Genomic DNA, 26506 nt, shown 5'->3' with positions numbered 1-26506 from the left:
GGGTAAAACTATACATGACAGTACATAAGAAACTAGCAGAAAGACAAATATGACCAAACATGTCTTGTTCTTCTTATTTTGGCTGCTCCCTTTACGTGTTGCCACAGCGGATCATCTGCCTCCCTCACTCTCTTCCATCGCACGAACTCTCTGCATGTCCTCTTTCACTACATCCATGAATCTTTCTTGTGGTCTTCCTCTCTTAGTCCTGCCTGACAAACTGTTCCAAATTCAGCTTCCTTTGCCCAATATATCAACCATCCCTCTGCATGTCAGCCTAACCTCTTTAAACCTGTCTACAAAACTGCTCAACCTCAGCTGTTCCTCTGATATACTCGTTTTTTAATCATGTGTATCCTGGTCACTCCCAAAGAAACTCTTGGCATTTTCATCACCTCCAGCTCCACATCCTGTCTTTTTTGTTAACGCCAATCATCTCCACCCACTCCACCCTACGTGGACTCTCTCCTTCTCCTCTATTGTCTACTGTCCATTGCTTTGGATGCTTGACCCCAGGTCATTGAACTCATCCACCTACACTACTTCTGCTCTTTGCAGTTTCACTGTTACACCTGTCTCCTTCTCATTCACACACATGTACTCTGTCTTGCCTCTACTGGCCTTCAATCCTCTTCTCTCCAGCACATACCTCCACCTCATCTGTGCCCTGCTCTCACAACGGATACCAGTGTTGTCCGTGAACATCATACTCCGCTGACCAAACACGATTAACAAATAGACTTGTGTGTATCATAGAAGCAATTATTGAATAAGTAAAAATGCAAAAATAAATAATGAAAAATACTTAAGTGTTAAATGCATTTATCAGACACAGATACCAGCTATTTACTGATTAAAGCTTCTGAAGTGTGAAGATTGGTTGGTTTTTTTCCCCCTCAGTTTACATCTAAGCCGTTTGGACTCTGTCCCAAGGGATTGGGTGTAGGGATTTCTTAGGATTTACACATTTCATTAAAGATTCATTAAATTATTCAGAGAAAACAGAAGACGCCCTCATGTTAGTCATATTATATGTTGTATATTTAAGGTTGCCAGGCAACCCAGGTTGGTATTTATGGTTTAGTTTCTCTAGGTCATCCCTTACATTTAGTTTAGAGTAACTACTGCAGACATGCTCTTCTACTGTAATTGCATTTGCTTCTGTTACAATGTGGCTAATACCTGACATTTCTGAATGGGTCCTGCCTGCTTCCTCCACTCACTTAATAAAACAGCAAGCCTGGAGTGAGGTTGGGGGAGATGTACTGACTACAGGATGGAATAGTGAGCAGAGAAGCCATCCTTCAACTTTACCTCGAGATTCATTTCTCAGCATCTGTGTTGGGGCTCGCTGCTGGCTGCTGTTCTTTAGCTGATACTGCACTGTGGCCCTCCTGAGAAGGAAAAAGCAAAGAGAGCTAAGAGATTTTTGCTAAGAAGAGATCAATAAAATATCACTTCAAAGCAGAAATCTATAACTTTCTGCACGGTCAAATTACATCAGGAATAACTGTGTATTTAATGTTCCACTTATGACGGTGTTAAACCCTGTTGTTGGCATGCAGTGTAAATGTCATGATCAGGCAACGTCAACACAAATGTATTAATTAGTGAAATGATTAAGTCGGTTGAAAGCTTTGACATTTCAGCGTTTGCAGAGTTACAGACTCGACAGTGTCCCCGAGTGGTTTCCAGCTTTTACTCTGAAAATCATCAAACTCTCGATATGTCAGAATCTTAGTTGTGTATTTGTAGATTTTTAAAATGGACTGTTAAGCTTTCCATAAGGTTAAACTAAAACAAGCAAACGTAAAGGCAAAAGTGGAAACATCGAATGAATTGGGAGGCGGTTACTACAGAAATGAGCAAATATGAAAAGGTAATATTTTTCTATCTCTTAGAGACCACTGTGAACAGAGGAAGTGGAGGAAACTAGTGGATGACTCCCAGTCGTCTAATAGTAATAGAAGTGAGCTGCATCGTATGCCACTTCCCGTAAACTGGCTCAGCACTTGTTTCTCCCCCGGTCCTCCATTTTGGATCGAAACATTGTAAACGGGGCCGTTAATTGCAGCATTAACTCAATCAGTGACGACTCGCAGGAGATATTGTGTGTGGGTGTGTGTTCACATCTCATGGTTGTCTGTGTCCTTTGTGTGCATATGTGCATGCGCAAGTAATGAGTTTTGGTGCTGAGGTACGGAGAAAATCAGCAGAGTCTAGCTAGTCCCTGCCAGGGGACTTGATTGGAGGAGTGTTGTCGGTGCTAAACAGACGATTGGTGAATGCCATTTAAGTCACGCCATTTTGTGCTTCGATAGTTTATCCTCCCGATGAGGCTGATGGTGATTACCTCGGAGAGATTGTTTTTTTAAGGCAATCAGTGAGGATGCCACGCTGACCTCATCTTTACTGACAAAAGTTTGCAACTTTGATCAGAAACACAATATATGCACTGCAAACTTCCATTAGCTACATTTTCCTGGCATTTACTGTGTATTGGAAACCAAAACTCATAAAACATTGTAGACACCTGCATTGCACTGTTAATTAGATATATACTTACTGCTCACTGCAGCAACTCAGTGCATTTAAGGATGTGATCAAGACGACCTGCTGTAGCATCAGAATGAGGAGAAAAGATGTTTTAAGTGACTTTAAGCATAAAATAATTTTTGGTGCCATCTAAGTATTTCAGGAACTGCTGATCTGCTGGGATTTTCCCACACAACCCTCTCTAAGGTTTACAGAGAATGATCTGAAAAAGAGAAAATATCCAGCGAGCAGCGGTTCTCTGGGAGAAAATACCTCCTTGTTGCCAGAGGTCATAGGAGAATGGTTCGACTGCTTCGAGCCGATAGGAAGGCAATAGTAGCACAAATAACCACTCATTACAACCAAGGTATACAGGAATGGGTCTCTGGGCGCACAACATGTTGAACCTTGAAGCAGAATGGCTACAGCAGTAGAAGACCACACTGGGTGCCACTCCTGCTAAAAACAGGAAGCTGAGGCTACAATTCACACAGGCGTATCAAATAAACAATAGAAGATTGAAAAACAACCTGGCCTGAGCCCGAGTCTAGATCTCTGCTGCCACATTTGGATCGTAGGCTCAGAATTTGGTGTAAGCAACATGCAAAGATGGCTCCATCCTGTATTGTGATACAGACTGGTTGTGGTTTAATTGTGTGGGGAATGTTTTCTTGGCACACTTTGGTCCTTTTAGTACTAATTGAGCATCTTTTAAAGCCCACAGTGTGCCTGAGTATTGTTGCTGACTGTGTGCATCCCCTTATTACCACAGTGTTCTCATCCTGTGATGGCTGCTTTCACCAGGATAACCTGCCATGTCACAAAGCTCAAATCATCTCAAACTATTTTCTTGAACGTGTCAGTGAGTTCACTGAATTCAAATGGCATTCACAGTTATCAGATCTCAGTCCAGCAGAGCACCTTTGAGATGTGATCGAACAGGAGATTCGCATGTTGTATGCGCAGCTGAGTAATTAAGGCAGGTCTGAATGAAAAAGGTGGTACAACCCGGTGCTAACGAGGTGTACCTAATAGAGTGTTGGGTGAGTGTAGATTACTTGCTGTGTAAAATGTTGGTAGTTTGGGAATTTATGCAAAGCTCAGTACTTTAAATTAAAGCATAGTGAGACTGCTGTCTTTGACAGAAGATGGCTCTGTTCATAATTGCTTTGTAGATGTTCAAGCACATAAATCATGGAGGAGTAGAGGTTTCCCAAGATCAAAATAATTGTATCTAGGAAGAAAATCTGGCCACACACAAAACAAGGCTATGAAGAATATTGGGAGATTTGCAGGATAATGAAAGAATTTTGCTTTAAAACTATTATTTGGCTTTCATGTAACATTAATATTATTGCACAAAAATGAGCCTGTAACAGCTGTTGAACTGTGTATTTTCAAAGGATGATACTGGTGCAAATTATACTCTGCAGTACCTATCAGCATTAATGCCTATGCAACCCGCAAGTGCTTCATTCTACAATCAAACGCTATTACTGCCTTTTCCACTGCAGGCTTGGACTGCGTTTGTGAAAAGCAACAACTCGTCTCTTCCAGCTGTTTTTAATGGATTTTTGAAAACAGTAGAGCCTCCGGCAGTAATGTAAGGCGAACCTGTGGCAGAACAAACACTACCAACTTCTGTGAATGTGAAGAATACCTTAGTGGGTTTAGACATTTCGTATCCATTCATGTCAGTCGACAAATAAAAATAAACAAATACAAATGCACCAGGATTATTTTTCCTTGAAAGCCAGCAGCGTCTGTGCTTCTGCTTTCTCTTTGATGTAATCTGGCAAAAATTATTACACAGAAAAAAAAAAAAGTGACTGAGCACTTGGATCAGTTCTAGTTTCGAGCTTGGGAAAGCAAAACAAAAATAAATGTCACCACTCGTGTAGAAAGCAAGGGAAATAAAATTTTACAAGTGTTGGACAAGTTATTTGAAAACTGGAAAAATTACATTAATAGCTACTCAGCAGCAAAAGTCACTGTATTCTTCTTAATCAGTTATAGATACACAGACAGACAGATACAAAGGAGTAGGAAGAAGCCCACTATTTAATAAACAGTCATCACCTCTTGTTTATGTGCCATCGTTTAAATCCTTCTTTACAATTTACTACACTTACACACACACACACACATAGTAGCATGCACACATAGATGGGCCACAACACCTGATCAAAGCCCTTCTTCCTTCCTGTACCTTTGAAAAACCGTATATTTTTAAACTGGGTCAGGCTTGGACATTCCTTCAGCTCGTCACTCAGTCTGTTCCACAGTTTCACTCCACATAGAGAGATGCAAGAAAAATGTAGCGTCGTGCAAACACCAGGATGTTTTAAATTCAACTCCCTCATCAAATGAACTGGATCAGTGAATTTTAATGTTTTTGATTTTAAGAATAGTGAATTCGTATGATCTCTGTAATCAGTATTATGGATTGTCCTTAGGGGCCTTTTTTACTATATAGATAAAAATGGTTGGGAAACAGTGAAACCAGTGAATGGTAGAGAATGTGGAGTGATTTGTGGTCCACAATGGGTTTTGCTTTTACTAAGTATGAAAATCCTTCTTGAAACTTTATTGTCTCTAAGTTTTATATAAGATTTCATAATAATATGACCTTCCATGGAGTCACCGCAGTGGATGGATCCACATGTTTTATCTGACACAGATTTAACATCGATGCACTTTCTTGAAGGAACTCTTCCATTTATCTAGACTTGAGAACCACACCAGGAGTACATTAGCTTGTGACTCCCTGAGGCTGTTTCTTTCTTTTTTGTTTTGTGTGTGCGTGTGTGTGTGTGTGTGTGTGTGTGTGTGCGTCCTCGCTGTCTAAATCTGGGCATCTTTCGTGTGTGTTGAAAGTTGAATGTGTAAAACACCATGTAGGCACATGTCAGCTATTTTTAAATTATTTTTTAATGCTAACTAAATATAATGTTGTTCAGTTTAACTCAGACTTCAGATGCAGCTTATTCAGCAGCTTATTCTGTCAGAAATGGAGAAAATCCTTAATACAGTCATTTCGAGATGACAGCACCAGTCATCTGCGGTTCATGCTTTTTGTTTGAGAGAGTCCCCATATCATTAGAAAGCTGAACTGAAGGGTTACACCAAAGCTCAGTATTAAATGAATGAGGAATATTTTAAACTGTGAATCATGTAAATCCAAAACTGCAACTGGAAAAGAGCAGAAAACGTCCCCTTTAACAAGCGGCACAAAATCTGGATGGATTAACTGACTGTCCAGCAGTTAGCCTAGCCTCAGTGACCACACACAGCTCTCCAGAAGTCCCAACCTCCTGCTCACAGTTCTTACACTCTCCAAATTGGAACAAAGCTGAGCGCCTCCTGAATGGACACGTACCTTGTTAACAAGCCAGTGCAGGAGGTGCACTTTCTCTTTTTTGGTAAAGGCTAGCCGCCTTCCACTTTTGACAAGCCCCCTCATCAATTTACCACAGCCTGCCCACAGACAGGAAAAAACTTCCAATAAGGCTGTGAGCAAGCCTACAATATGTCAAAGTAACAGTGTTACTGAAAATTTAATGTGTAATTAGTGTAACTTTATACAGACAAAGAAATTGCACTACTGTAATTAGTAATCCCTAACTGCCCCGAGCTGCTGATATATGATTGTTTAGGATTTTTTTACATTTTACTGCAGCAGTCGTGGATTTCCTGTGGCTGTGCTAAATGCACTGTTTCTGTGCACTGTATGTTTGTAAGTGTCTCACGCTGTAGCGCTACCTCACCATTGTTATTTATTACTGGCAGTATTCTCCTAAGGCTCTTTTTAGCACAGACGTGAAAGGTGCAGTGGTGCTATCTTTGTCTCATTCTTCCTCTCTTCTTCTTTCTCTCTTTTAACCCCCCCACATTCCTCTCTCACTCTCTCGATCTCTCCCCTGCTATTTTCTTCCCCTGGCAGTCTTCACCAGCTTGTGCTGCTTATACTAACTAGCTGTGCGCTCCCACTTGTAGGAAAATGGTGATGAGACAGCAAAACCACCGCAGACACAATGCACAGTGGAAAGAGAGGAAACGACTTGGATAAAGGGTGCAGGGAAGGAGAGACAACAGGCGAATGAGATCCATCAGTCTTTTTTATGCACTTTTACCACATATATGTCCATCCCCAGGGGGTGCTGTGTCTCTGTCTAGGCCACTGCCTCCATCTCTGTGCTTTACTCTTTGTTGTTGTCATCATTTGAAGCATTTTCCCTCCCTCACCCTTCCCCTTCCTCCCCCTACCTTAAGTTATTAAATCTGTTCTCACCCCCTCTTTCTGCTTCTCTTTTCCTCTCCTCCCTCCATTCCTCTCTGGCCTGCAACCTTTTTGTCTTGTGCCACTAAATGGACTGCTTATATAACAGCATACACCTAGAGGGACTCCCCGCCTCCTCTCACCCATCAGCCAGCCTGGTCTTCTCACTTCACCCTTTTAGTCTCCTTTCCTCCTTGTTTTCTCCTCTGCCCCACCTTACCTTCTGTTTTTCCCACCGTGTCATTTTTCCCTCCTCTTCTTCCTCTCTTCTTCTCGAGCTTCCTCATTTGCTGGCCATTTTTGGAACAAACAGTCCTCCTGCTGTGTAGCTAGGGTAGGTGCTAACCAAAACAATAAGGAGGAAAAGAACGGGGCCGCATCTTCATGCAAGTGCTGAAATGAGTCATCGAAAAGCGGAAAGCAGATCTGCCACTATTTGGATAAAGTTATTAAAGTAATATATCAAGAAAAACGCTCAAAGCAAAAACTTTATGAAATAGTAATGGTCATTTTTCGCTGCCGTTTTACAGACTGAATAATCATTGGATTCATCTAAACATTATTAATGATGAAACTTATCCTTGCATTTAAATTTATCCCCAGCTTTTACATTCAAGCTACATGGAAAGGGACAATAAGACATTGCTGTACATTTAAGAAGACTCGTTTTGCATATTTTCAAAAATGTGTCTCTCCAACCTGCAAATGCTCAAGAACAAATGCTTTTGCAGACTAGTTTGCTGCACTGTCTCAGCAGTATCCAGTGGCTTTTCATCCATGAATATGATCGAGCACTCAAGCACAGATGCTCTCTCACTGGATCTTCTTCCCTCCTTGCATTCAAGTCTTCTCACACACTTATTTTTCAGTGACGGTGAGTCCGCCTGACTTAATACATGCAACTTGCATCCAGGATTCTCCTGAATGCATATTTTTTATTCAGCACACCCTCTATCTTGCACTTTCATCTCATGTCTCCCTCAAATTCTCTCTATCCTACGCCCATTGTACCTCTTTATCTCTCTCTACCCCTCCATTCTCCTCACCATCTCAACCTTCCTCCCTTCCTCCACCACACAAACCCCCTCTCTAAATATAGTCCCTTTGAAGCATAGCTGTGTTGTCTCTTCCCGCAACACTGCAAGACAAAAGTCTGTCATCTCACATCTAAGCAGTGGGGATAGAAAGCACAGATAAGATTGATGGCCCAAAAAGAACACTGGTTAAGAGAATTGATATTCATCTGCCTCAGCATGTGTGTGTACACGAAGAAAAGGGGAGAAAACGGAGGGGAAAAAATTATCAGAGTGGGCGAGAGCATCCAGAAAAAGTGATCCGCACAGTAAGAAAGCAGTAGAGAAGGGTCTGACATTTCTGATCTTCATTTTGGGATTGAATGAAAAATATCTCTGGGTGCCTGACCCAGTAACGCGTGCACGTGTGCATGTTCGTGTGAGCCTGTCAGCAGCAGTGTGTGCATGTGTTGGCATAATGTATGCACAGTGAGGAGTGATTATGAGAGTGTTAAAGTCTGCGTTCTTTTGTGAAGCAGATAATGTGTAAGAAAGAGAAGACAACCAACAGGAAAAAAATAATAATGGTGCAGAGAATAAGAAGGGTGATCTTTGCCCATATAATACAGCACAATACCACCACCTAATGGTTAGGATGTGCTATTGCGGGCACTTGGCGTGGGTTACACATCGCTGCAACTTAGGACAATTCCCATCTCATCAGCTCACCTGCAGGAGCCCTTCTAATGACTTCTACTTTGTCTAATTACAGATTGTGTAATTTACATAATAAGTATACTTAGCATTACAAACAGTGTGGATAACAGCATGGTGGCAGTGTGGGACATTATTACATCACTCTTTAGGTTGTTCAGTTCATTTCCTCCGTTTTAAATCGACTGAAGGGTTACTGTACAAGACACACACATATATATTTATATATATTCTTAACCTCAGAGTGGATTTCATTTATGCTAAAAAGGGGACATTGTTCCATGATGTGTACCGTGTGTAGACCACTTCCCCTGCAGCCAGAGCATACATCGCCGCTGACAGAATCTCCTTCCACCTCAATGACCTGGCCCGAAGCTGGCTCTGGGGAAAAGACAGGAGTACAGATTATGATTCTCAGCACGGTTTCCGGGAATTGCTACCGGGCATTTAGTGGGAAAATGTGTGTTTTTATATGCAGAGGGAGGAGAAAGATGTAATAGTTCAAGGTTTGAAGAAAACGCAGAGGGGATTAGCTCTCTTTAAGCCCTCATTGCATTACATTTGTGTTAACTATACTGTTGAAATTGTTAACCAGCTGCTCAGTTAGTTATGAAGCAGAAATTAACTGACAGCTTATTGGTTATTAGTCCGGTAAAATTTTTGCTGCTTTGTTTTGCATCGTTGCATTTCCAGAGTGTTGATCATAAAAACTTTTTTCATCTTGTGATGGTATTTTTCACTGCGATTAGGTTTTATTTACTGAACAGCTACTTGACATTTCCGGGGAATATGTTCATCTGCTTTCTGGCTGAATATTAAATGAGAAAATTGATACCAGTGTAATAGACTTCATCTACAAGCTCTGCGAAAGCTCACTTATCCAAAAACGAGTTTTTCTTTTCCAGGGAAATATGTGCAGGCTGCTTTTTGCCTAAAAAAAAAAATGTTATTACCTAGACTGTGATTTGCAAATGTTGAGCTATTCCTTTAACAGATAGTGAAAGAGGGTTAGAGAGGTTCCATAGTCACTTACCCACATTTCTTTCTGCCTTTTTTGAATGCATTCATCTTATTTCTGTCTTTGTTTTTATGTCAGCCTCCGACGGGAGGGATACACAGTGCAAGTCAGTGTCAACGACTACCTGGACATCTACTGCCCGCACTACAACACCAGTCAGCGTGGGACGCTAGAGCGTGTCGTGGCAGAGCAGTACATCCTCTACATGGTCGACTACCACGGCTACCGCACCTGCAACACCCAGAAGGGCTCCAAGCGTTGGGAGTGCAACCGGCCCCATGCGCCCCACGCGCCCATCAAATTCTCAGAGAAGTTCCAGCGTTACAGCGCCTTCTCCCTGGGCTACGAGTTCAACGTGGGCAAGGAGTACTACTACATCTGTGAGTCAGGCCTGCGAACACCTGCACGAAAGACTGAGGGTGCTGCACATTCACTGTTTTGATCTAAGATTATAATGAGGAGCTTTTCCTCAGCTGCTGCCACACACACATGTACTGATGGTACGTGGGTGCTGCTAATAGATTCTGGAAGTTCAGCTGAGGACGGGCTGTTGCTCAGTTGCAGCTCTGCAGTTTACACAGCCAGCTGCTGGGGTTCGTGCGGCCTGCAGAGGGCACAAGTTTGACATGTGTTGTGTGTGTTTGCTCTCTGTTTTAGCCACGCCCACGCACCACCACCACGGTCACAGCTGCCTGAGACTGAGAGTATTCGTCTGCTGCTCCACTGGTGAGACCAGAAAAATCTGCCTTAGTCTTAGTATACGTCTCCTCCGCTCATTTTATACCATTTCCTCTCTTTCTGTGTCACTTCATTTGCCCTCACCTCCTATCTGTTTGTATCTCGCAAACACAGAGGGAAACAGAGACAAAGACACCCACACATACACACATACACACACAGAAAAACTAAGATCTGACAGTCCTGTCTCAGAGAGAGGCTTTTCTGCCTCGTGCTGTCTTGGCAGGGTTTTGATGATGGCGTATTTTACCTCGAAGCAGTGCTTTGAGACGGATGGCTTAATGTTATTGTCTGTCTCGGTGCTATTACAGTAATGTGCTGTCTCTCTCTGCAAGTGACACGCACAAAAGATGTAAAAGAGAAAAAAATAGATTGAATTGCATGATCCAGCTCTCTGCCCTCCTCTTCTTCTGTCACTCCCCATACCTCTCTCCCGCAGCTCTCTTGACCACCCCCTCCTTCTCCTTCTCTGACTATCTCTTCTTCTCTCTCTCTTGCTCTCCGAAGCCTGCTGCACGGTGTAGTGTGTGTTATTTTTACCCTGGTAGCCTGCTCTCTTCCCTGCAGGCCTTTGATCAGGCAGCCCAGTGCTGAAAGCCTCCCCCTTTCCTCTAACCTTGTCAGCACTAATACATCCCACACTCAGGCCAGTGTCAGCCCCTGTGTACACATCACCTTAACACCAACCCCCCCACCCCCATCCCACTGTCACTGCTAATCTATTGATGCGTCTACCACGCCTCTATGTGTGTGTGTGTGTTTGGGTGCATCTGTGTGTGTAGGAGTGTGTAGGAGTTTGAGCACATGTGTCTACACATGGGAGAATGTCAACTGTAAACTGTTTCTTATGGCTGTGATGCGCATGCATGAGCGCATTTAGCCAGTTTACCAGCTCCAACCTTCGCTTAACAAGGTCATTTAACAGCTTGCTATCAAAAAACATTTCTGGTTTCAGCTGCCTTCTTTTCATTCTGTGTGTGTGTCCCACCTTAAATCCTCCAACTATTTAAGATAAGAATGAAATGTGAATATTCATGACACATGCTTTACATCCTTGATGAGTTGCAAATTGCTACCAGCCTCTGTGCACATCCTCCGTTAATGCTGTTCCATCCACCTAACTCTGTATCGCAGTCACAGGCTTACACAGACAAACATATTAGCTGATGAAAAGAGGCAGAAATACACAAAGATGAATAGACACAACCCAAACATCATTCATTCATGGTTAATTTGCCTGCGCAGACTGAGTTTAATTCCATGTCTGCACGAACACTGAATGTGATAATGAATTCTGTTCCAAATGCTTTTAATGTTTTAATTTTCACATGGGACTCTGGATTCAAAGTCCACGATTTCTTCATGCTTTTTCAGTGGCAGGGGTACACGGACTCCTTCATCTTCTTCTGTAACTGTGCAAAATTTAATGGTGCCTAAAATTCACTCCCCCCCTTGTTTCGCAGTGCTGTCGTTTTAATGGAGTGTCTTCTCTCCTTGTCTGTGTCTCACTCTCTCTGCCTCTGTCTCTCTGCGTTTCATTCCTTCCTCTCCTTTCCTTCCTTCTCTCTGTCTATGTGTGGCTGTGATGTGTTTCTCAGTCTCCCAGGCAGACGAGGACTCCATTCAGACTCCCGATTACACAGTCAGGCCAAACATCAAAATACACAACATTGGTGAGTGACTTAAGTTGCCAAAAGTGAACAGGAACCAGTAGCTCCATATTTGGTTTCTGCAAAGCGTGATTTGTGCACCAATTATTGTGAAAAAATAACCCAAATCAAGTTTTTTTTAATCTGTGGTCAGGGAAAGAAAATCCATAAGCCGTAACTGGTTGATCGGTAAAACCTTAATTTTCTGCTCTTACGAGTCGTGCAATGTAGGCAAGACGGTGCACACAGCAGCTTGTGGATTCCACAGTACTATCATGCACCTGCTTTTTTATATATACACTCTAATTGCCTACTTACTTATATACTGTAAAAAAGGAGTGTGCCAAATTATTATTACAAATTGGGTCTTATTTTTTTCTGTTTAGTAAGCACCGTTTCTATTGGTTATGATAGCGGAATAATTGCAATAAGCGGCATGGAAGCACTGAATCAATACACCAAAAATGGAAATGGCCTCAGTACTGACCTCATTATGGCGTTCATTCATCAGTGTCTTTATAAGATTAATTGTTTCCTCTATCTGCTGCATTAATTCAGTCATGATGCTACACAGCAGTCTCTGACCTGATGTTATCGTACATGAAAATGATTTTAATGAGTTGCACACAATGAGGCATAAAGATTACAAGTATAGGTAGAACAAAGAAAAAAAAGAGGCACTGGTATTGGATTGAGCATTGCTCAGTACCCAGTAAATGGTTTGGCCAGATAATTAAGAACTCTTGTAGTTAAAGTTGCATTTAAATGTAAGTACAACTCCCTTAATGAACAGGAAACCTCCTTACAGTTATGATAAGTACAGTGGCCATTGTTAATTCAAGAAGCACGAGGGATTGTCATAATGAACAATTCTGATTATTATAACATTAATAATTATAATACAACTATATGGACAAAAGTTTGGGCACATCCCATTCTGAATCCACAGACAGTAATATGGAGTTGGCTCCCTCTTGCCGCTCTAACAGCTTCCATTTTTCCTGGGAAAGCCCTCTATGAAATTTTGGAGTGTCTGTGTGAAGTTTTACTCATTCATCCAGAAGAGCATTTGAGGTCAGACACCAATGTTAGACAAGACAGCCTGGCTCTCATTATTCATTGAACCCAAAGGTGTTAAAAGGGGTTGGGGCTGAGGTAAGGGTTCTGTGCAGTCCAGTCAAGTTCTTCCACACCACTCTCGATACCTTCATGGACTCTGTCATGTGAAACGGGAAACAGTCGTGCTGGAAGAGAAGGGCCTTCCCTAGAACTGTTCCCATAAAGTATGGAAGGAAGCATGGAATTGTCTGAAATGTCTTGGGAAGCTGAAGCATTAAGATATTCTTTTACTAGAACCAAAGACTAACCCAAGAAAAACAACCCTCCTGCACTTAACTTTACAATTGGCACACAGGCAGCTTTCTTTCTCTTGGTGTTTATCAAACCCAGTCTCATCCAGCAGACTTCCAGATAGAGACAGGTGAGTTGTCACTTCACAGAGCTGCTCCAGAGTCCACTGGTGACGTCCTTTACATCACGCCACCTGATGCTTTGCACGCAGCTGCTCAGCCATGGAAACCCATACCATGAAGTTCCCAGCGCACAGTTTATGTGCTGATATTAAAGGCAGCGGAGGTTTGTAGCTCTGCAGTTATTGAATTCACAGAGTGTTGGTGACTTTACACCTCAGCACTTCCGCACTTGCACACTTTGTAACTTGACATAATCTGACACTTCGCAGCCAGCCTGCATGGCTAGGTGCTTCATTTTTATACAACGGGACTGAACACACCTGAATTCAAAGATTATGAAGTGTGGCCCACAATGCTTTTTTCTAGATAGTATATATAAATTTTTGCCTTTGTTTTCTCTTGCAGTTGAGATTGGCTTTAAAACCTGTATCTAACAGATTGTATTATATTTAAAAAAGTTGATGTAGCCTCCTAGTCCGAGAAATGAAGCCAATAAGCATCTTTTCCCAAGAAATTTTTGGAGTGAATCACTGTATTTCCACCACAGTGATTATATGATGATATTTTACCCACCAAAGACGTCCCTGCGGAGGGGTTATTATTTTCTGACAGTTCAAGAACTCGGGCTTTCAGCGCTAAACATTTCTGACTGGTCAAGTAGCCTGCTTGTACCATTTTTGGGCCAGTCTGTCTTATCTCACAATCATTTTCACGATATTTGGTAAAATTCAGTTTAACTACTTTTAAGGTATACCACAGAAACTGTTGGGTCCTGTTTGTAAACACTACATTCAATTTTGGAGCTGTGGGAGTGAGAACAAGAGCAAACAGTGGTGGTTGAGTGAGGTAGAAAACGAATGTAGAAAGGGAAGAGAGAGAGGGAGGTGTTAGCAAAAAGTGATGAATCAGAGGCATAAAATGTTATTTTCTACACAAATAAACATTCCCACATCCAAGTAAATGCCTCAAACTTCCATTCTGGTGGGCACAGTGGTGGAGTGGGTAGCACTGTTTCCTCATAGTGAGAAGAATACCGGTGTGAACTCCAGCCGGGACTTTTCTATGTTGAGTTTGCATGATCTCCCTGTGCCTACACAAGTTTCCTCTGTGGGTTCTGGCATTGTCCCACAAACCAAAGACTTGCATGCTAGGTTAACTGATGATTCTTAATTGGCCATTGAGGAACGCAGGTCAACTAGTGAATGTGCAAGGAGCAGAGGTAGTGAAGGTGGATGAGTTTAAGCACCTGGGGTCAACTAGTCAAAGAAGTAGACAGTGTACAAGAGAGCTGAAGAAGAAGAGAGTGCAGGCAGGGTAGCGCGGTTGGAGATGAGTGTAAGGGGTGATTTTTGGACAAAAAGTGGAAAGGAGATCGACCTGGAGTTGAAGATGCCAAAATGTTCATTGCCAGAGTACATCAGAGAATCAGCTCAGATTGAGCAGATTAGAGAAAAAGTTAGAGAAGCAAGGCTGAGATGGTTTGGACATGTGCAGAGGAGGAATAGTGGATATGCTGAACAAAGGATGCTGAAGCTTCTAGGCAGGAGGAACATGGGAAGATCAAATAGGACATTCATGGATGTAGTGAAGGAGGACATGCAAAAGTTTGGTGTGACAGAGCATGCAAGGCAAAGGATGAGATCGAGGCAGAGGATCCGCTGTGGCGAGGCCTAAAAGGGGGCAGCTTAAAGAAGAAAAAGACGTTGTCCAATGATATGAAGTGATTGAAGACTATGTAATAAAGTGCTGTATGGCTAAAATGTGACGTGTAGTCTAAAGCACTTTCACAGTCATTAAGACTAGAAAATGACTGTAAAAATGTGAGTATGTTAGACTCTCCTTTTTAACAGTCATTAGTTGTATAGAAGTCTATGAAGAAAATGACTTTACTTCTCAGTTCATTTGAGGCCTCAGTAAACACTTATCTAATGAGCTCCCAGTCGAGTCTTACTCAATACAGGGTGATGCTCATTTTGTAAATCACAGTCATATTTAGACCAGGATGTAATTTAGGGCGCGTCTACCTTGATGTTGACAAGTCTATATGAGTGTGTCGCACCACTGGTTTGTCAGTGAGACCTGACCTTGAATCAAAAGCATAATCTGGGCTCCAAAGCAGGACTTCACAAACCAGTGGGAGACTGGCTGTTCCAACTATTAGTCTTGTTTAGTAGGTTATTAATTAAAACAATACTAAGGAGTTTTGAAATCTTCAAATGTGGCAATCTATAAAACAAGGAAGAAAATACTCCTACAGTGCTCAGCACGGGCGCGCACACACATGCACATTCACAAAGAAACACCATCTTTCTTCTTCTGTGCGAAATCCAAGGTCAGCGGAGGTCTTGTAAGAAATGAAAGGCCCATGTTTACCTAAGAAGAAAGCATGTCAGTGAGCAAGTCAATTGTGCAGCTGAGTGGTTACATAAACCCTCTATTTTTCTTTGTCTTTCTCCATCCCCATCTCAAACAAAAGCCTCTTGCCGGGAATCATTTAGTATGCTTGTTTCTTGGAGCTGTAGGCAGTCTGTGACGAGAGCTAAGAGAGTGTGACCTGCCTGAGATGGAAACTGAGACCAACTGAGATAGAATGAAAAGAGCTCTTGAGCCATCAGCAATGAGTACCTTCAGAAAGAGGAAAGGCAGAAAACAGAAGAGAGAGAGAGACTGAGGGAGAGACGGTGTGAGACAGAGAAAGTCAGACGGATAAAAGACGGGAAGGGAGGCAGTGAAAGAGAAAATGCAGCAGGAGAAAGTCTGACAGAAAGAAGGATAGATAAGGCAGAGTGAGAGAAACAGGCAGAAAAAGAGATAAAACCAGAGTGGGAGCAGAGAAGGGGGAGTGCAGAGAGAAGGGGCAGAGGAAGAAAGAAAAGCTCAGTGGTGGGCGAATTGCTCAGCAGTAACTCAGGCTCGAGTTTACGTAGAATTTAATATAAAAAAAACACACGCACACACACGCACACTGGCAGGGAATCATAAAATATCATAGCCTACGGCGTTGTGATGCATTTTGCTGAATACATTTGGAGAAATAACAAAATCAGGACATACAGATTTATGCGCACACACTTATAACAACTCATGGCCCCGTTGGCTCAGCTGACCGCTGGACACCCACTCTGTGACTCACCCTGAGGACCAGACCCGCCCACGGACTGGCTTAACGTCAACAAATCTCTCCATCTCTCCCTCACATGTGTTTAGGCCTGCCTTCATCCTCCTTCCTTTATTATTAGCTTCATTTCTACGTCACATTTTCCTTATTTAACAGAGAGTCTCTTCTGTTGCAGCTCCTATCCTGTTGTTGTAGTTTTACCCATCATTTCAGCGGATGCCATGAAAGGGCAAGTAAAAGCAAGATAAACGTACAGACTGTAAACAAATCCCCCAGGCCAGTCAAACTTACTCGGAAGGTCAAATTAAGGGCAACAATAAAAATAGGACCCAGGCTGTGCACGGTGACCATTCATCACACTTTATCATTTGTGAAAGGAAGCGCTGATACCATTTGCAGACTGCATGCAAGCAGTGCTTACTAATCAGTTTTATGAAACAGCCCGCTGTTGGCTTGTTTACAGTCTGTCAAAATGTCTGTTTCGCTTGCATTTTTCCCCCAATTAAAAAGCATTTATGGATCTCTGCAATTAAGTGTGAAATGAGTGGATTTGCCATTTTTGTGATATTTACTTTTTAACCCCCCTGCAACTCACCTCTTTTCTGCATGTAGCTGTGTACAGCATTAATTATGGATAGCGAAATTTGTTATGGTAGCGAATCCTACAGCAAGCTGCTCGTAGTATTGTGCTACGAGAATTCAGTGTCAGTATTGCTTCTTCCTCCATGAATTAATCATAGGTTTCTAGTTTGCTATAGCAAAACCATAGCACGCTCTGTTCATCTTTCCTACTGTGACATACCTGCTCTTAAAATCTTTCCACCTGAGTGCCTGCAGCAGCAGAGGAGGGCTAAAAGCTTGAACATAAATTAGATGGTGGACAAGAAAATACAACCGAAAACGGATAATTCACACGCATAAAGTTACTTCTTTTCACCGTCTCTGTTTATATGCAGAATTTCTTCAAATCAATCATAAAATGTTGTGCAAAAAAACACTTTTTTTGCAGTCTGTCCATCATTCTAATCAAGTCTGGTAAGTTAACTGCATAAACCTTGGTGAAGTTAGCAGATGTTGTATTTTAGTAGCCACCGAACAAAAAGACACCTGGCTGCCATTTCACTGTACCGTGCTTACCAATCAAACCAAACAATTAGTGATATGGCCATTGTGCTGGCCATTTTCAGCTGACATGGCAGCTGAATTTGGGGTTGTTAGTAAGAGCTGACATAATGTTTTTCATGACAAGATGAGACATATGGTGACTAAAGAGTACAGTCATCTGAAAAGGAGTGTTTTCACATGACTCTTTGCAGTCATGTGAAAAACCAGCTACATCCCATGATTCAGTAGCTTGCAGAACCACCTTTAGTAACAGCTGACAGTAACATGAAGTAGCTGCTTTCTTGGCCCACTCTTCCTTAAAGCATCGCTTCACTTCATTGAGGTTTGCAGGCATTTTTTATCCACAGATCTCTTAAGATCCTACCACAATATTTCAGTCAGTTTGGCATCTATATTTTGATTGTGTCATCGCAGGACCTTCATGTTTTTGTTTTTCAGTCATTCTGTTGTAGATTTGCTGTTGACCTGTTGTATGACCCAGCTCTGGACAAGTTTTAGTTTTCACATGAGACTCTAGAATGCTTTAATATAGAGAGGAGTTTTCGGTAAACTAAAGGACTGCAAAGTGCCCAGGTACTGTGGCTGTAAAACAAGCCCAAATCATCACCACTCCACCACCGTGGTTGACAGTTAGTATGAGGTGTTTCTGCTGATATGCTCTGCTTAGTTTCCACTCAGTCTAGCGCTATGTATTATGACCAAACATCTCCACTCTTCTATCCCAAAGACATTGTTCCAGAAGTCATGTGGTTTATTCATATATAACTTTGCAAAGCTGTGCTGCCATGTTCTTTTTAGAGAAAAAAAGACTTTCTCCTGGCAGCCCTTCCAGACAAGTTATACCTGTTTAGTCTTTTTGTAATTGCATTGTCATGAACTTTAACACTTAACATGCTCACTGAGGCCTGTAGAATCTGAGATGTAGCTCTTGGGTTTCTTGCACTTTCTCTGAGTATTGCACAGTTTGACCTTGGAGTGAATTGGGTGGAAAGTCCACTCATGGGAAGATTGTGGCATTGTGTTAACACACACCTGAATGCTTCAGACCTGCAAATTGCCAAAACATCTGCTTTTAAGTGTAGAGGTGCTCACACTTGCTAATGATGAGTTAATTAAGTGCATTTGATTAGTAGCACCTGGCTGCTACTTATCCTCTTAATTCCTATGGCAGTGGGAAGGCTTTACTTAGCTTTTAGAGCATTGCACAGAACTCTGTGAAAATGCTCTTTTTCCCATGACTGTATATCAGTCTCATATGATCCTAATTTCTGCCGCTATCTTTATGTAGATACAAGGAAGATGGCATCCACAGCTGGACCTACGCACATGACCTGGTTGAAATGCAAGTTGAAGTAGTAGACAGTCATTCAGAGACCTGAAACCAACCTAATATCCTCTCAGCGTTTAAGCTGACGGAGTCAATGGTCAGCTTTTAGTGCACAATAACAGCAGTGCTCAGTGTTAATCAGTGAGTGCTAATTGCTCCCCCGGTTTTATTGGTAACAACAATCAGTGGACTGTTATTTAGATGGAGTGAAAGCCGTTTTAATATCCTCCACAGTGTTACACCTCCCCCACTGACCTGGAGAGCTGTAGGCGTGCAAGATGGGCCCATTGCCTCATGTTGTTTATGCCTCGCTGCAAGTCTAGCATCATTGTGGCATAGCTGGCACGAGGATTTATCAGACCAGACAACCTCTTTCCACTCATCGACAGTCTACTGCTTTTGTTTCTTATCTCACTGTAAATGCCTTGAGGCGGTTCACCGTGGACAGGAGAGCTACCCTGCATGCCCATCTGTTGTTATACCCCCTTTCACACTAGACTGCACCGGATTGTGCGCTTGGAAATTGATTACTATATCCTACAATTGTACTGTGATGTTAGATGTCAAACACTGGACCTTTGATAACTTGTTATGGCCCGAGGCAGGAAGCGTTCCCCACATTCATCTTCCAAGGCCGTCCTCCCTAAATAGCAAGGGTTTTGAAGAGGTGCATATTGTGCGGGGTGGTGATTGTCAAAGCTCGCGGCACCCACAAACAAGTCTGTAAGAATCAGTTCACATGCACAGCAACTTTCGAGAGGAAACTGTGTAGTTGCTTATGTAAAGGTAAGGAACGGCCCGCTTTTTCTGGAGGCAAAGGATGTCTCGTCTTCTCATCTCCAACTGTACGCTGTGCCTCAGACTGTTGAAATGTTGTTAGAGAGACAATCCACATGGTGTGGCGGCCTCGCTGTGACCTGTGGGTCTTACCTGAGGCAGCGCCTTAACTTAGTGTTCCTTGTTTGTCTTCACCCTGATGCATTGCAGTGTGAATGTCAGGGTTGTGCGTCATCAGACAGATGCCTCGTGTTACTTAAGAGCAACTTTGACGTGGACAGGAGTCATGCAGTGAGAGAGGTCGCTTTACTCAGAGAAAACAAAAACAAAATTCCATGCATTTATCAGGCATCACCTGCAAGGTGATTGCCATCTCTCTCTGTTATCACCAGCTATCTAGTTTTTTCTTGTAGTTAGTTACCCTTGCTGTTACATGTAGCAAGTTCAGACAAGAATTTAAAGTTGCAATGAAAAAGATTTTTTTTTAAAAAAACAAAAGAAAGAAAAACATTTTGCCTGTTCAATTTTGTGCTTTTGTAACTGAAGCCAGTTTAATTTTATGGAAGACTGAAGCTTTATATCACAAAAAAAATATAAAAGAGAGGGGATTTTAATTGGTAACCATACTGGTTTTGTTATCTGTCAGCCAAAGCTTGTCAGATAAATATCTTTCTTCTACCAAAACAGACATGTTGCATTAAACTACTTTTCATATAAGGTCAAATCAGTGTATCATATATATAACGCCCATGTCTTTACTTGTATTAGTGTTTCAGATGTTGTTAATGCTTTAATCTTGTGCAAAAGGCTGTTATTATACAAAAAAATCAGTGACAACGAGTTTTGAAATTTTGAGTTCAGCTCTTCGTCAGTGTGTACAAAGGATCTCGGGAGACAGGTACAACAATGAGCCTCTGCAGCCGTCTGTAAAACACGGTTGAAGCTCTGTCATGATTTGGTAACACATTTCAGCCAGTGGTGTTCAAGATCCTGTCAAAACTGATGGAATTATAAACACAGAAAAGTAACATCAGATTTTGATACCATAAAATTTGCAATACCATCTGGAAAGCATCTGATTGCCAACAGCTTTATTTTTCAGCATGACAATGATCCCAAACACACTGGCAATCCAGTTAAAAGCAAGAATGGCTTGGCCTCCCCAGAGCCTGAACTTCAATATTATTGAATCAATGTGGGATCATGTTGACAGAAAACAGAAAAAAAGGCAACCGACATCCAAGTTTTAAATGTCCTTCAAGAAACCTGGAGAACTATTCCTGAAGACTAATTAAATTCAATTTCATTTATTTACCTCAAGGCCCTTTATATTTTTTAAGACCCTACAATAATACAAAGAAATCAAAGAAAACCCCAACGATCATATGACACTCTGTGAGAAGGAAAAACTCCTTTTTAACCCAAAGAAATCCCCAGCAGAACCAGGCTAAGTGAGGGGCGTTTATCTGCTGCAACCGACTGGGGTGAGGGGACGAAGACGGGACAAAGACATGCTGTGGAAGAGAGACAAAGATTAATAATAAGTAATAATTAAATGCACACAGGTGTACAAACACATAGTGAATGAAAAAGGGGACTGAAGAAAAAACACTCAGTGCATCATGGGAATTCCCCAGCACCCTAGACCTATTGCAGCATAACTAAAGGGAGATTCAGGGTCTCCTGCTCCAGGCCTAACTATATGCTTTATCAAAAAGGAAAGTCTAAGCCTAATCTTAAAAGTAGAGATAGTGTCTGTCTCCCAAATCCAAATTGGAAGCTGGTTCCACTGAAGGCTCTGCCTCTCATTCTACTTTTAAATACTCTAGGACGCACAAGTAAGCCTGCAGTCTGAGAGCGAAGAGCTCTAATGGGGTGATATGGTACTATGAGGTCATTAAGATAAGATGGGGCCTGATTATTTAAGACCTTAAATGTGAGGAGCAGGATTTTAGATTTGATTCTGGATTTAACAGGGGGCCAACTAAGAGAAGCCAATAAAGGAGAAATATGCTCTCTTTTTCTAGTTCCTGTCAGCAGCATTTTGGATCAACTGAACGCTTTTCAGGGAGTTTTTAGGACATACTGATAATAACGAATTACAGTAATCCAGCCTAGAAGCAATAAATGCATGAACTAGTTTTTCAGCGTCACTCTGAGACGGGATGTTTCTAATTTTAGAGATATTGCGCAAATGGAAGAAGGCACTCCTACATATTTGTTTAATATGTAGGAGAGACTCCAAGACTCCTCACAATGCTACTGGAGGCCAAGGCAATGCCATCCATAGTAAGCTTACTTTCTTACGAGAACGCATACTTCATTTGTACATGAGTTGTTGTATGTTTGCACGTTTCAGTAAATTGCTGCACAGATTTCTTGTTGTCCTATCAAAATATAAAGAAATGAGAGATGGTTTAAGACTTACACAGAACTGTACCTGCCACACTAGTTACTGTGTTTTGTGAACACCGAGGATGACAGCCTAACACTGAGCAATTCTTCCAAACATGAAAGGTGTGATTTTTCTCTGCAGTGCTGTAGCATTAGTATTATCAGTAGTATCCTCTTTCTACTAGCTAAAAATTGTTTGGCGGTCCCTCCCTTTCCACTATGGGGCTAATTTTCGAAAATGTTGACTACACCATCCAGGAGCTTGTAGAGCACTTCATGCTTATGTGCCCAAAGCAAGCATACAGAGTGCACGATATGAGACACAGCGTACGTTTCCAAAATGTGCTGACGTGACTGACGTCATTAAGTAATTGCAGATTTCTTCTATAATTGGGTTTATTTTATATAGAGAAGCTGGTTTCGAGCCCAGGTATCCTACAGCTGTAGGACAGATGGACGTGAAAGCTTTGTTTGCTTTCTTTTGATTTATTTTGATTTGTAATAACCCTCTAGATATAATGGGAAGCATTATGTCGAGGCAGAACATAATCACTCAGTGTAATCCACTTTTTACCAAATAATACAAAATGTGTTCTCCCGGCTCTTTCTCCGTCTCTCCCCTCCAGCTAATGTTCTGTTGTGTCTAATCAATGGCAAGGCCATAGTAATTTGGTGTGATTGAAATCCCTCCAGGATAAAAACATCATTAGTGTGAGGAAAGGAAGAGACACACACACACACAAAAAAAAGAAATAGATCAGAAACCAAAATGTTTTTAATTTTCCATCCCAGGGGGGAAATGGCCATATGTAGCTGATGATAATTGGTGGTTTGTTGGTAATTGCATCGTGTCTCTTTCTCTGCATATGTTAAGGCACAATTTGAATGCATCACACACTGCCTTTAGATTGATTAATTAATAATGTAGTAATGGTTTATTCCCTTCTGTCTTCTGTCTGACACATTTTCCCTCTCGCGGTTTTACATTCTTGCTCTCTCTTTTCTCACTTCCTTGTTTTTTCTTTTTGTGGTTTTTGCTCTCCAGATGAATTTAACCCTGAAGTCCCGAAGCTGGAGAAGAGCGTCAGTGGCAGCAGCCCTTCACGTGACCGCCTTCTTCTCACCGTGGCAATGCTGCTCGTGTCTGCCGTCCTTTTGTCCTAGCAACAGTCGCCGAGTGGCACTTCATGCATAGCTGGACCCGCCTTTTGCAAAGGGCTTTGTATCCACCAAGTTTGTGATTACGTGAAATCTGACAGACACACAGAGAGTTGAGGTGCAACTGAAGCACAATCAAAAGGACACAGACAAAAAAAACGACAAAAACAACAAAAAAAACCAACAAAAACAAACTTTAACTTAGCTTAATGGACTTTTAAAAAAAGAGGCCTTTTTTGCTGTCATATTTACACCAGTGTATTTTGACACTCCATGTGCTCCATAGTGTAGGGGTTTACACATTCACCTAACAAGCGAACGATTCCCAGTTTGATCCCAGGAGGAGAAGCAAATCCCTTCGGGGTTGTGTCAGGAAGAGCATCCGGCATAAAAATCTGCCAAATCAAATATGCGGAGCTACCGGCTGTGGCCTTATCCCTTGTGAATAAGGGAGCGGCCGAAAGTAGCTTCTTACATGTTGCTGGATATCATTATCACACCACTACCACCTTTAGTGCGGGTGTTGAGACCAAAACAACACTCAGAGTCCGACTTCTGTGCTGCTCCGAAGCCTGATGAGAGTAAGAAAACTGACTTGTAATAACTTGGGTGCAGACTACACACTCTTATTGTAGCATGGATATCAAATCACCGGAGGAATTTAAGCTGCTTTCTCTTCAACGTATTGTAACTTTGAGCTTTGAAGAAGATTGGAAACCTGGACTCCGCAGTGGCTTTTTAGTCCTTGGACCACAGGCCCAGTCTGATGATGCATTAAACCCAACTTTGATGTAGTAATGAGCAAGATGGACTCTGGATCTGTACTGATCTTACCCAGACTATCAGGACGTAATCAGTCGTGATGAGAACTCCTGCTGTTGCGCTGGACATTGAAGAATGTTTTAACACTGATGTGAGGAAGCCGGTGGTAATAACAGTCCAAGAAAGGGGAAAGACTTTGTGATATATCCACGAGCCTTTCAAAAATCCATTTTCACCAGACATCAAAAAATACCCCTAGCTTTGTGATAGGTACAGATGCAAAGCCTGCATTTCTTAGAAGGTAGCAAGTGCCCTCTTAGAACTAGTCTTTTGTCTGCATTTCCTGCCTTCACACTGTAACAACCCTAGAAAAGTACAGACCCTGGACTAGTAATTTGATGGCACTTAGACGTGGTAGATGTGGTAGATGTGTGTTTTGTTCCGACGCATTTACCTTCAGCACTTGGCGTAGATTTTCCGGATGTCAAACCTTTCGCTGCAATCAGCACAGTCATTCAGAACGTCACTAATTTACAATTCTTAAAAAAAAAAGAAAAGGAAAAAAAGAAAATCTCACAGCAGCAAGTCCCCTTTTAATCCCAGACAACCCTGTCTGTTCCTTTTTCCACAGCCAATCAGTGCTGATGACCATTAACAGCAGTCACAGTCACCCTGGAAACAACCCCATACAGTCGCCAAAGTGCGGCAGGTGCCTGAGGAGAAACTGTGCTTTGAGTCTCAAAGTAACGCTGCCGCCATTTTGTTAAAAAAAAAAAATATATAAAGAAATGTAAAAAAAAAACCACTTGTGAATGTGCAAATAAAGAGAAGTTCACTTTTTTATATTGTAATACAGGACAGCGTAGGCTTAATCAGATTACAATGTGTGCTTTTTTTTATTTATTTAATTTTTCAAATGTATTTATTTTATCATTAAACTATTTATTTACCTAATTTATTAGCGTGCGTTTGTAGGCCTTTGCTTAATAAGCTATCGTGCCATTTTTTTTAAAATTCTTATTCTTTTTTTCTATTATTACAGTGAATTTTTTACTGCAGCATTTTTGCTTGTGTAGATAAATAGATGTAACTCAGCCTGACACAAAGAGAAGGTTATTGTTCATGACTAATCAGTAGGGACGTACGCGCAGTAACCCCACTCACATGTAACGGATACTGCTTACCAGATTTTGTTGCTGAGGAGCATGTCATAAACCAACTGTGAATGCAGTGGCAGACCACGCCGATTGAGGGGCAGCATCTCTCCAGTGTTGCGCTTGCGAAACGAGGGATGTGTGCGTCGTAATGTATATTTATAATACATGCCGGTTGTGGAATGTGCGTGTGTACAAGTGCGTGTGAGTTTGTGTGCGTGCGTGCGTGTGAGAGCGAGCAGGGGGAGAAAAAAAACAAAACAAGCATATGTGTGCACATTTGTGCGTATGTATGTAGAATGTGTTTGTCCGCGCTTTTCAAGTATGTGGCATTTAGGAATTTCGTACTCATAAAGGAGTCATTTGTAGGATCTGAATATGCAAGTGCGTACGAGAGAATGTGCTCTTCTGTAATGTTAGTTTATGTTACGGGGTTTGGGACGTGGGCGAAAAGCATTTACCGATGTTGAAGACAAGCACAAGAAATGTGTTTGCCTTTGACGAGAATGATTAAACAACTGTAAATTGAACCAAGAATGATTAAAACAATGCCAATTAAAACCTTTTTTGCAAATTTAGCTTTGTGTATTTATTCAGGCCTTGTGTTGTTCTGCTCTCCTTCAACTGCCCTTTCTTTATCTAAACTGTGACTCCTTCACAAACCCTGCACTCAGATGTGTTTGTTTTTCTGAAGCACTACTTGAAAGCAAATCTCTTCTGTTTTTTTTTTTCACGCTCCTTTTTTAGATATGTTGGTCGTGAGCAGACGGCAGTCAGGCTGCAAACTAAAACTATCGCTCCTTTTCACGTGGCCCGTCTATGCAGCACCTTCGGTTTCGCAAACACCTCTTCTGCCATAAAACATAGTGACAGCGTGGAGGGAAAGTCACAGATCCAAGTCTCCCACTCTATCCATCCCTCTTTCTCTTCTTACTCCAAAAAAAAAAAAAAAACACCTGCAAGCTATTCATGTCTCCACAAATCTGTCTCTCCACATCACACTTCTTTCTCTTTGCCCCTGTCAGCTTCTTTTTAATCTTCAAACCCAGGACAGAAAGACGCCGACAATCGCTAGGGACGAGCCTCAGATGCTCTAATGTCCGTATCAAAAAGCGAACAGAGGGGTCAGATAAGATTTTGTCTTTGATGTTCTACGTCATGCCTACAATCACATTAGAGAGGAAGAGAAAGGCGTAGTGAAGATTCAGCTGTCTGCTTGTTTTCATTTAAAAAAAAAGAAAAAAGTGCTGGACGTGCATTTTTTTTACATGTA

General features: G+C 41.8%; 1 protein-coding gene across 2 annotated transcripts in view; it reads left to right on the top strand.

The window, feature by feature from the left end:
• efna3a (ephrin-A3a) overlaps positions 1-25811 on the top strand; it is a 75952-nt gene extending 50141 nt beyond the window's left edge. Inside the window, exons 2-5 of one of the 2 annotated variants that reach the window (XM_005457231.4) lie at positions 9638-9939; positions 10217-10285; positions 11896-11970; positions 23205-25811. In XM_005457231.4, the coding sequence (XP_005457288.1) occupies positions 9638-9939; positions 10217-10285; positions 11896-11970; positions 23205-23323 (565 nt within the window). In that variant the 3' untranslated portion in view covers positions 23324-25811. The remainder of the gene's footprint in view (positions 1-9637; positions 9940-10216; positions 10286-11895; positions 11971-23204) is intronic. The other variant, XM_005457232.4, reaches the window with a different exon arrangement.
• The last annotated feature ends 695 nt before the right edge of the window (positions 25812-26506 follow it).

The sequence above is a fragment of the Oreochromis niloticus genome, linkage group LG22 (assembly GCF_001858045.2).
Source record: "Oreochromis niloticus isolate F11D_XX linkage group LG22, O_niloticus_UMD_NMBU, whole genome shotgun sequence".
NCBI lineage: Eukaryota > Metazoa > Chordata > Actinopteri > Cichliformes > Cichlidae > Oreochromis > Oreochromis niloticus.
Note: the sequence above shows the minus strand (reverse complement) of the source record. Positions and strands in the feature narration are given on the sequence as shown.